The 11,917-nt window shown below is 41.6% G+C and overlaps 1 protein-coding gene across 4 annotated transcripts in view; it reads right to left on the bottom strand.

The window, feature by feature from the left end:
• Sdk (sidekick cell adhesion molecule) overlaps positions 1-11,917 on the bottom strand; it is a 43,338-nt gene that overhangs the window by 5,244 nt on the left and 26,177 nt on the right. For 2 of the 4 annotated variants that reach the window (XM_078189529.1, XM_078189530.1), the window contains exons 2-20: positions 7,266-7,361; positions 6,303-6,482; positions 5,997-6,207; positions 5,750-5,923; positions 5,478-5,686; positions 5,254-5,404; positions 5,056-5,183; positions 4,836-4,946; positions 4,050-4,169; positions 3,834-3,989; positions 3,556-3,682; positions 3,175-3,476; positions 2,914-3,099; positions 1,556-2,850; positions 1,244-1,472; positions 874-1,176; positions 621-801; positions 306-521; positions 33-229 (exon numbers count right to left, since the gene is read on the bottom strand). In XM_078189529.1, the coding sequence (XP_078045655.1) occupies positions 33-229; positions 306-521; positions 621-801; positions 874-1,176; positions 1,244-1,472; positions 1,556-2,850; positions 2,914-3,099; positions 3,175-3,476; positions 3,556-3,682; positions 3,834-3,989; positions 4,050-4,169; positions 4,836-4,946; positions 5,056-5,183; positions 5,254-5,404; positions 5,478-5,686; positions 5,750-5,923; positions 5,997-6,207; positions 6,303-6,482; positions 7,266-7,361 (4,572 nt within the window). The remainder of the gene's footprint in view (positions 1-32; positions 230-305; positions 522-620; positions 802-873; positions 1,177-1,243; positions 1,473-1,555; positions 2,851-2,913; positions 3,100-3,174; positions 3,477-3,555; positions 3,683-3,833; positions 3,990-4,049; positions 4,170-4,835; positions 4,947-5,055; positions 5,184-5,253; positions 5,405-5,477; positions 5,687-5,749; positions 5,924-5,996; positions 6,208-6,302; positions 6,483-7,265; positions 7,362-11,917) is intronic. The other 2 variants (XM_078189531.1, XM_078189532.1) reach the window with 1 other exon arrangement.

The following is an 11,917-nucleotide window of genomic DNA, read 5'->3' as shown; positions in this document are numbered from 1 at the left end:
AGATATTCAATAAAAAAAATAAAATTATGTACCTGCTGGTAAAGTTTGAACCTCAATGGACTCTGTACTCCAAGTCGATGGTCCTATGTCGTTGGTAGCCTGTATTCTGAATTGATAAAGCGTAAAGGGTTTCAGATTATTCGCTGTGTAAGACGTCAAGGTTGGTTCTACTCTTTCAGGAATTGTTTGAAACGGTCCTGCATTTTCTGATTGTTGCACCGTATAGTAACTGAAAAGTAAATAATTATTCATGCAAACTTTTCACGTAAAATTATAGATTTTGTATTCAGAATAAAAATAATCACCGCAGCGGTGCAAATCCATCGCGCCCAGGTGTCCAAGAGAATGTAATTTGTCGACTTTGTACTTGAGATCTGCTGACTTGAGGCATCGATGGCGCCTGAGGACGTTCCCTGTTGTTTGTAGTGAAAACAAGGGCGTACGCTGTTTTACCCCAGCCCAACCTTGTCTGTGCTGTCACAGAAAACATGTAATACTTCTCTGGTTCCAAACTGGTTGCTCTGAAAATATATATAAAAAGGGAGGATTTAGTAAGCTTTTACCTTTATGTAAAGTGGTACATGAAAACCGAAAAGCAAAGTAGAAGTAATCAATCATACCTAAAAGTTCGATCGGACGCAGGAAATTCTTTGGAAAATTGATGATCCTGACTACTATTTAAATGGAACATAACTTTGTACGCTAAGATCTCTCCATTTGGGTCTTCCGGCGTATCCCAAATAATGCGAGCAGTAGTGAAACTTACATCAGGGAATGATACATTCGATGGAGGTCCCGGAGCTAAAATTTTTGAAGTTCATTATTAGATTTTGCCAAGGGAATGCACACTCCTTACTAATTAATAAAACATACCATCTTCAAACGTTTGTACTCTTACAGGTGGTGTGCTCAATGTGCCATCGCCAAGTCTCGTATAAGCTAATACTTGTACATGATATTGAACAAACTTCCTAAGTTCTGTCAAAGTGGTCGTAAAGGTAGTATTACTTGGAATGTTTTTGTATTGGAATGCAGATCTAGCATTTGCGCCATAGTAAACTTTGAACCCTTCTATTTGTCCGTTCTGATGTTCTATAGGAACATCACCCCATTTCACTAGTATAGTCGTAGAAGAGGTCGCGTTTGCTTCTACATTGATGGGACCCATTGAAGGAACTAAAAATGACAGTATATCTCAGTATCTAGAAACAATGTATGATAAAATCATACGAACATGTCCTACCTGCTTCTCGAGTCCTTTCAACGGCTTTAGGGCTTACCGTAGAAGATCCAACATCGTTAAACGCTTGCATTACAACCTCGTAGAGAGCATATTCTTCCATACTTTCTAACACATAGGAATTTGCCGTATGATCGTCTATAGTTATGCTTTTCGATTTATTCGTTCTTACTTCTGTGTAAGTGACGTTGTACCCTCTTGGGTTACCGTACCATTCTATCTGTTGCAGTGGCTGTAAATAATAAGAATCAAGTAGTATTATAGGTGCAGGCTACAGTCTACATAGTGATAAAAAATTCTGTCATAAACACTTACAATCCATCTGACGCGCAATTCGGTAGCGCTCATGGCGCGAACAGTAACATTTCTGGGAGGGTGAGAAGGTGGTGCTTGAATTGTTTGGAACTCCTTTGTTGGTTCCGATGGTTGCGAAGCACCAACAACGTTATTAGCAATCAGTCTTAGTTTATATTGCATAAAAGGTATCAGGCCGCCCACGGTAATTGTACTAGCATCAGGGTCTGAGACTTCATAAATATTATACCACGTGGTATTTCTAGTAGTCTGCGCTTGCACAGTCCATTTAGTTATGGATGAGTTGCCATCGAAACCGGGAGTGAACTGAAGTACTACAGAGAACGCGTCTATATTCGATAGGGCTAATTTTGTAGGTGGTTCTGGGAGGACAGGTTCAACGCCTGATTGAATGACGGCAACCTTCGGCTTGCCAGGGCCCACGGAAGTCCAGGCAACCACTTCAAACCTGTAATGGGTCATTGCCTGGAGATGTTCAATTTTAGCAGACAGAATATCGGCTGTATAGTTATCGGCCTTCAATGAGTCCGGCAAATCTTTGATCATGTATGTCAACTGGTAACATGTGAGGATTCCGTTTATCTCTTGTGGAGCACTCCATTTAACAGTGAGCGAGCGATCACTGATGTCTTCGAACTGTAAATTTTCTACTTCTTCAGGTACATCTTCACGTGTGCGAATTTTGTAGGGTGTACTTTTCTCACCATCGCCCGGATCAGTGAAGCACAATACAGTAACATTGTACACGGTGTATTTCTTTAAACCAGTCATAACAGCACTCTGTTCTGCAAGAGGATCAAATAAGCTAGGTGGCACAGTCATTGACTTATACTCGTTCGCCTCAGTGAAGTTCCCACCGATCCAGGCTTGCAATTTGTAGCCCTGGTTGATTCCATTGATCTTCTGAGGATTCGGAGGCTTCCACCACACCTTAATCGCCGTTGAATTTATAGCTTTCGCTCTTACGTTAGTCGGTGGAGCTTCAGGCACTCCTTCTTTGGTTTTGATCTTCAAACCTTCCGTAAATATACCCACACCTTTATCGTTGTAAGCTGCTATTTGTACGATGTAATCCTTCCACGTAATTAAATCAGTGATTAGATAGTTTCGTTGAGCTTCGTTGGTGATATTCTGTATGGTCCAAGGACTTTCGTTGTAACCATATAGTCTGTATCTTAATATATATCCTAAAATATGACCGTTCCGGTATTCCTCCAGAGGAAGCTGCCACTGTGTTATTATCTCTGAAGAGGATCTTGCTGAGCCAACGAATCCTACTGGCGGTCCACTTGGCGCTAAATATAATTAATAGATAGAATTAATATTGGAGAAGTTCAATTAGACCTTTTTCTACTCACGTTCTTGAGGTAGAGCCACCACGTTGCTCGGATCGGAAGGTGGTCCTTCGCCAACACTATTCTCTGCACTGACTCTAAATTGATAAGCAGCAGCTGCTTTTAGATTGTTCAGCAATACCCAACGACTATGCGCCGAAACATTGTCGTTCTCAGTGATCCAATTCAAAGCGTTGTCGGGGATGGGTCCTAAATGAATTAAAATTTAATAGCATATAAAGTGCTATTTCAGTTCAAGCTAAAACGTAACTCGTGCCAATTTACCAAGATCAGAGACTTCTCTCCTCTGAATTATGAATTTCTTAGTTGGACTGTTCCCATCGAAGCCTGGAACCCAGCTAACGTTTATAGTGCGAGGAGATATCTTCTCCACTCGATTAGCCATGACATTGATTGGTGCAAAAGGCAGTTCAATTACGCTAAGGCGAGCAGATCGAGTCTCATTTCCTCCAGGAGAAACTACTGAACACATGTACTCGCCTACGTCTGATGCTCTAACAGCTACTATCTCTAACGTTCCGTCACTGCGCATTTTTACTCTTTGACTGGCTTGTGTATTTATTACTCTGAAGGTGTTTATTAAAAAATGTTTACAAAACTGATATATAAATAAATAAAAAGATGTATAATTTTTGGTGCACATACTGTGAATTGTGGAACCAGGCTATATCGAACAAAACACTTGGATCATTTGAAACTTTGCACTGCAGCTCTGCAGTGTAACCAAGAAGCACAGATGTATCAACAGGTGGTTGGACAATCTGCGTTCGTACTGAAATAAATGATGTTATGTAGCTTTCCGGCAAGATTTTTTACGTCTTTATACAAAAAAACTTCTTTGCATGGTTACGAGGCGTAAAGAAATTTCTAGAAAAAATACTGCTATATTTAATTTGTTCGAATTTGTAAGAATCATTTCTCACCCAAAACAGTAAGAAAAGCAGAGCCGTTTACAGAGCCAGCTTCATTAGCTCTAATGCAAGTGTATTTTCCAGCGTCGTTTGGTTTCACAGCGGCAATTAGAAGATCCCCGTTATCTAAAACCTGTACTCTTCCGGCGATCTCCACGGGAATGGTATCTGTGAATGAATTGTAATTTTTACACGGTGTGCTGACAAATAGTATGATTATTTACTTACCATTATAAATCCAAGTAGTGTTAGGTATTGGTGCAGCCACAGCATAGCACGATAAAGTTGCATCTTTCCCATCTAATATTGTTATATTCTGGGGTCCATTTTCCATGACTGGTCCAGATGCTGAAAGCAGCAAAGGAATCGTAATAACATTCTATACATTAACAATCGTAATTAATCTCATGCACGCAAAAAAGGCAAAACAAACAATTGATCACAAAAATAACTTTCCCAATTCAGTGTTTTCCACCTTTTTATATAGTACTAGTAACTCTTGAAGGGAAAACGCTGAATTTACCCATACCTGAATTTTAATGTTTGCAATAAGGAATTATTATTGACACATCGTTGTTGCTAAAGTTTAATTACACGTACTAAGTTGTCTACAGGCATAACTAAACTCCTGCTTTTCAAACTTATACCTAATTTAAAGAAGAGCAAGTGCTACTGATGACATATCGGATAGCTGCCTGTCTATTCATGTGCAGAAACTAAAGTAGCTTTATGGACTCTTCTTGTAGTCATTATATTTTATCTATACACAAAACTATTAACACTACAATAATGTACACATTCGACTCGACATTTTGCTGGCGATTCATTTGGAGAGCAACGTGTTCCACGCTCAAATGAACCATTTATGGGTGTGACTGTTATAGCTACTAGGCAAGATAAAAAAATACACGGATACAGCCGAAGGAAGCAAACATTGTGGGTGTGATACGCATTCGTCAAGCAAGTGCCTAGATAATCTCAAAACGTGGGTATTTCGTGACGTCGGAATCTTACTGTCTGGATATTGAGAGAACTTAAAACGGCGATCAGATTGGCGTACTCTGACTACATTGTAGCCAGCTGCCCAGCGAGCAACTCTGTTTTTCAGTCTGCTTCCTAATCCTTCTGCCCCACAAAAAATTCATCATTTGTAACAAGTGGAAATGAGTAACTGACAACCAAAAAAGTAATCAGAAAACTGAACAATAATATGAAAAGGTCTGCATATACTCACTTTTAGCCTTCAGCCAGGTATAACTAGAAGCCTCGCCGGCTTCATTGATAGCGAGACATTGAAACATGCCTGAATCGCTCATGGTCAATTTTTTAATAGTCAGAGATCCATCTTCTTCCATCGTGTACCTACGTGTATACGTGAATACGTAAATAATGTAACTTGATGTCACGATGCTGCGTTGAATTTTCATTTTACCTAGAGCCAAGAAGATGGTCCACAGGTTCAGCATTCCGAAACCAAGTGATATTGGGAGCAGGAACACCGACAGCATCGCATGGCAGTTTCACAACTGAACCATAGTCACTTAGAGTCTCTCTTTTCAGTTCCGGCATGAATGTAGGCTTCTCTGCATACAGTTATTAGTTTAATTAGCAATCTGTTATCGATTTTTCCAACAGGGATCGCTCAATCCTTCTTACCATACACAACAACCTTCGCACTAGCGTTCAAAACAGGGTACCCGCCACTCCTTAACTTCACGTGACAGGAGTAAACACCTGTGTAAGTTATATTTGCTGATATCAACGTTAGAGTCCTATTCCAAGAGTCATTAAAGCTGTAGGATATCCGGGAGTTCTCTATAGGAATGCCGTCTTTCATCCACAGAGTTTTTAGCTCGTGAAGAGATCTGAAATTATTCAATTATCATGAAACAGTTATTCTTTGCTTCCCAGACGCTAAGAAAACCTACCTAGCATTTGCTATGCAATAAATATAAGTAACCAAATGGTCTTTGATTATTATAGTGTCTTGTGGTTTCACTATGATGGAGGGCGCTACTTCTGTGCTTGGATCTCCTGTGACCTGTAGCTTGAAGAACGGACTGTTCTCTTCTTTGCCTAATTGCGCGTTGATGACTTTGGCTCTGTTTAACGTAGATAAAATAGATAATAGTCTCTAAAATGCTCTGAGTCATGGATTCAATTTTCAATACAAACCTGTACAGGCCCTGATCGCTTTCAGAAGCGTTCAATATGAGCAAAGAGTTATTAACAGCTGCATATTTGATGCCATACAGTGATCTGCCGGAAGTAAACCAGTTGACAGCAGGTGCAGGATTGCTCTCAACCGGTGGCAGTGTCAACACAGCTGCGCTGCCAGATTTCACGGTCACTATCCTTTCCGTGAGATCCTTGAATACCTCCATATCTGAAAAGAACAGTGTGTCATGTTGAAAAGGTCAGTCAGTTAATCTCTCTGCCATCTTCTTATCTGTGACATTCGAGAAACCTTATGATACGTACACGCTACCGTAAATGTAATTCTTTCGCTAAATATAGAGCCCACTTCGTTCATAGCCACACAATAATAGAGCCCTCCGTCCTCCCTGCGAGTGCCTTGCATTCGAAAATAAGGCTCCGAAGTAAACTCGTTAGTGATGGCCACACCATCCTTAAACCACTTGTGCTTTGGCTGAGGGTATCCTGTGAACACATACTGAATCGTATAAAGTACTTTCAGAATGGTGGTGGTGTGCGATCCAACACAGTGCAGAAAGTCTGTTCGCTACAGGGAAGATTGAAATAACGTTCGTCCTCTTTATTTGGAAGAGAAAAATTATCTTTCATAAAAGAAAATACTGCACGTATGCTACATTAAACTGCAGTCTAGCAGTTACTTGAGTTGTCCTAGAATAGAATATTTCCTCGGGGAATTAACATTGTTCACAAGGTGTTAAGTTTTTTTATCTTTTAATGTACCGTGGGCATTTCTTATTTGGTTCAAGAATATGCACTGGACGACGATCTAATACTATTAGCACAGGGTCACACTATCATGTTACAGCACCAGGCTGCAAGTGTAAGGCTTCATCTGGTCACCGTCTCATCCGCCTGTTACTCGATATTTCATGAGAAGAATGGGACACTGCGAGGGTGGCTCGGAAATTTGGCGGTCACTAAAACTGTAAGTAAACTACTGTCCATATAAATCTGTTCACCGCAATGAAAATAACTGGTACTTCTTGAGTCGAACAGTTTCAACATTGCTGCTAACAATTTTTCAAATAAACTTCATCATTAATTGGACAGTTTTTCACCTACAAATCCCAGTCTTTCGGTGAAGGCGTTGAATAGAAAGTTCCAGGAAAATGAGTCGATAATTGTTGCGTTCGTTCAAGTGCGCGGGAATTCGCATTACAGAGAAAGGGTTCTTAATCAACGCCAGATCATCGCTTCCGGGTCAGAGGTCTCTTGAAATGCACTCACCTCTCGCTTGACACTCCAGAAATTTCGTTCCATTTTCGCTAAGAATATTGCCGCTGTTGGAGGGTTGAATTGTGAACCGCGGTTCCTGGAGGATCTCTGTAAAAAACGAAGCAAAGGAAAATCGAATTAATTTAAACTACGATCACTTGGAGACTAGAAAATTTAATAATCTATTTGTGAAAATTTCTTTCGAGAAACCGCCCTTGATCATTTTAGACAATACTCTTCATTGAAGATTCGTTTAAATGGGTCCATAATCCAGCGGAAAACAAATCATTGAATCTCTGGGTGAATAATTTAATAGAAAATCGTTACGGGGAGAGACGGCCGACCCCATTGTGATCAATTACATAGGAATTAACCGCTGATTGATCCGCTGATTAAACCAGGGGTGTAAAGCATTACATTTAATCCTCGCACCCCACACATATTCATTATACGCAAAACTGGGGCGAGAGAACTCGGCGCACTAAATTACAGTTTGATAGAAACTGAGCAAGCACGATCATAACGGCAAGCTCATATCTTGCGTACATTATTTTATTTCATATGTAAAAATTCAACACCTTGACTGCTAAATAAATTTCTCAGTAAATAAATAAATAAATAAATCCGCAGTCTAAAATTCAAGTGTTTTATGCATTTTTCAAAGAGATTGCCGCAGTCAATTAGTTAAGCATCGCATTACCCACATGCGATCGGCGTGGCAGTCAACGTGTTAAAATACCGTGTAAACCAGAGGATAGTTAATCCTGTAAGAGGAACCTCCGGCAATAGAGCTTGTTCCTGTAGGAAATTCGGTGCAGTTTCTGCAGGTAGTACAACGGGGCTGCCGCGAACAAAGGAACAATTGGCGGAAACGAGTAAAAATTCGATCGTCGAGGAGGCGGCGGCGGCGGCAGCTCGAACTCGCCCTCGTCTCAGAAAGTCATCGGACCGTGCGTGGCGGCGAAGAGGGTGCACGTGTCGGTTTACGTCCATGTGACTCGGCTCCTCGGCATCCGGCTGTTCGCATTCTTTTCTCTCCTCTTGATCGTTTTGGTACACCGTAAATTACACGCGCCTCGGACCCGATGACTCAACGCGTCCTCCTCTCGTTCCGTGGAATTTGAGAGCGCCGCGCTTCTCCTCGTCAACCAAGGAGAGCATCGTAGCTTCGTAGACCGTGGGTCCACCGGAATCTCACCTGTTCGTCGAGACACTGCTCCACAGGTAGCCTTCAGGTAGGATCTCCGCCGCGGATCTGTCGAGGGCCTTCTTCGATCGAATCAGGGAAACACTTGGCTACTCAACGATCTCGTAAAGAGACTCGAAGCACCGAGAAAATTCTGCCGAACGAAAATGCTCTTTTTTTCTGGCCAAATGTTCTTCTACACACTTCTAGTGTAGTTCTAGTCTAGTTCTAGTCTTTTAGCTTGCCGTTGTCTTGTCTAGAGTAGTCAATTTGGTAAACAATCAGAAATTTGCATAACGCTGCCAAATAGTTTTCGAAAAACAGTGAGAGACAGTTGTGCGGAACACTCGCGAAGAGGGAAAGAGAGAGACGGAGAGAGAGAAAGAGAGAATGCAGAAGGAAAAGCTACCCGCTGCGGGTTGGAAAGCGTTTCCCAACCGAGAATCCGGTTTTCTCGGTTGAACGTTTGTAAAAGCAGATTATCCACGCCCTAGTCCCGCCCTTCCGCGTAAATACGTTGCCATTCTCGGCATCCCTGGTCGAGTGACAGCTGCGGTGCTTAAAATAGGGGTTCGGTAGTGCGGCGCAACATGCACCGAAGCTTTTCTATGGCGCGATAACGCTAGCGAGCATGTGCTTCGGGATAAATCATCCCCCGGTTGATTGTCCTACTTGAACCCTGCCTGATGTTGTTCCTCTCGTCTCGCGACGCCTGCTGCCCGATGTTTGCTCTCTTCTCTCTCCATCCCCCTTCTCACTCTTTCGCTCTGTCCTCTCTTTCGCTCTGTCCTCTCTCTCTCTCTCTCTCTCTCTCTCTCTCTCTCTCTCGCTCCCTCCTTCTCTTTCTCTTGCAAAGCAAACAATCAATGAAAATCGGGAAAATCTGTCTCGGCTACCGGCGGCTTGCTGACTTCATTATTCCCACTTGTTCGGGACAATTACGCGGTTGATGGGATGATGCATGGTCCGAATTATGTTCACCACTTGCGATTCTAATGTCTGTTGATACTTGTGGGTGTTGGTTGAACATATAACTGAGCAGTAGCAGTACTTGAAGTTGTTCATTTGTTCTTTTATTTCTTTGCGACCGAGGTTTGCTGTTGAAAATTTTGTTAAACATTCGGAACTGTCGAATCTTCGGTGAGAGATTGATGATGTTCGAATTGCGCTGCAGTTTTGTGGAAAATATTTACCTGAGCTTGTTCTACAAGGAGAAGAGTCTACTTTCACCTGTTCCGTTTGTTCTGTTTTTCCCAGGATGATTTTACACTGGGAAACAGGTAGAAAGGTTTCTTTGTGTTTTAGAGATTTGTGTTTTAGCACTCTTGGAAGTCTCGTATGATTTCAAATTCAGTAAACAATTTTAAAGATTGTAACTAAAATCGAAGAACTGTTTTAGATTTTTCTGGTCCATATTTAACCAGTGTTCGTGACAGGAACGATCTTTTGGGACGTCGAATCGAGGTCAATTTTTGTTCTTGAGTACTCAAGTGGCGCATACGCGTCCGAACAGCCACGGACGACGCGAAACATTTGGAAATCAATGTGGCCTACTTTGGCAGTCAACGGCGTGTTAAATTATTTAATTAGCATTCGGTTAATGTCGATTTCTTTATGGAATTTTGTATGGTGCTGTGGATGAACGATGAACGAACGACGACGGAAACGATTGCAAGTAATATGTTTCAACGATCTGTGCGTGCTTTGTCTAGAGTAGTCCGTAGCCAGCACACTAAGGGTGCTGGGTGAACCACTCCGAAAGAAACGGAAATAATTTCTGTTCTGCGTATCGATCGATGCTAGACCGGTTACTGGCCGACAAAACACGTTGCTATATCATTAGCCGTGCACATCCGACTCACGCAACGAGAAGCGTACGCTAAATCGCCTGTCTGATACATTTCCAACCTTTATACGATGTTCCAGATTGATAACGCTTACACCAGTGGTTGAGAACGCCTGTGAAACCACAATTCAAATACGGACGATCGTTTAAAGGCTTACAAGAAGAAAATTATTCTCCGATGAACAGAGTTCTTCTTCGAAACAACATCGTTTACCATATTCTATTAAACTATTTAGGGTCGACTCTAAATCGCAATGAAATGGTCGATTAGAGACGATTCATTGAAAATATTTCACAGAGAAAATTCTTGAAAGGCTTTGATCATCGACAAGCTTCTTCGGACGTGATTTTCGAGACTAAAAATCCAAAAACTAAGGCGGGACAAATACGGAGGGGAGGGGGCTGCGTGGTATGCAAGATTCGAGAGTGGCAGCCCTCGTGTGCTCCACTTATTAAAGCTCTTCGAGTATCGGACACGTCGAGTGGCCGGCCGGCTGCAGTAAGCACGCGTATACCAGAGGAGCGTTCTGCTTCTTACTTCAGCCCCCTGTCGTATTAAACGCCGGTCTTACGTCCATACCGGCGAAGAACGGGGTGGAACGGCTCAGTTAATTTTCCTCGAGTCCTTTCGCCTCGTTCCGGTTTCACCGTCTCGATCCGTTTTATCGGCGGACTGTGGACTAAAAACGCGTCTGTAAAAACAACGGCGGTAGCGAAAATTCTATCCACCCGAAAATTTCATTTAACTCCGGCTCGTCAATTTTTTTTGTCCGGCATAGTCGCCAACGTGCCTCTAGAAAACGCATCGTTCTTCTTTTACGACCAACTCGACCAGCGACTTAACATTTTATGCGTCGACCGTCCCAAATGGGAACGGAACTTTCGCTATCCTTTTTACACCCTCAAAGTTCTCCCTTTTCCGACGAAATTCTTTCGTCGAGTAGACGTAACGTTGAGCTGGACGACAGGAAAGTTTCAATGATATTCTCCTGGTGGTAAAGTTTTCAGAAATTGTCAACCTAACGCAAACATCTTGACCCAATAAAAAACATTACCAGGGCAACGTAAAATAGGCCAAGTAGTTGAGTTTGCTTGGGACTTTGGTTCCCACAAAAAAACTCCGACAAATTAACCCACAAAAAGTCTCCACAACAATGAATTCACGCAAACAAGCATACAGAAGATATCAACGTAAAACAATTGGTCCCCCAAAGGAGCATTCAAATGATATTAGTAAACCCTCCAAAAAACCTCTAAGGATTGTTAAAATTAAATTGCAAGAGACAATGAATTTATTAACGCAAAAATTTCTCGAGTTATTCCTGTTGAAAAAAATTATTTCACATCTCTGATTCCATCGATTATTGTCACTAACATGTTAAATGTTAAAATGGAAAAGAGAATGCTTGACCATACTTCTAATTATCGGAAATGTTATAAATTTTTAGACTCCAGAAATAATAAATTTATTAGTGAAAGAAATTTTATGAAATCAGGAATAAGCAATATGCAAATCATTGTTGACCGTTACTGAAAGTTAGGCGTTCTGCGCAATGTTGTTTCTCATTTCCTCAGTCTGTTATTGTCCTCGCAAGTATGTAAACGTGTTTCGTAAGACGGTCCTCGAAAATA

This window comes from Augochlora pura, chromosome 8 (assembly GCF_028453695.1).
Source record: "Augochlora pura isolate Apur16 chromosome 8, APUR_v2.2.1, whole genome shotgun sequence".
NCBI classification, from domain to species: Eukaryota; Metazoa; Arthropoda; class Insecta; order Hymenoptera; family Halictidae; genus Augochlora; species Augochlora pura.
The sequence above is the reverse complement of the archived record's forward strand: the minus strand, read 5'-3'. Positions and strand labels throughout refer to the sequence as shown.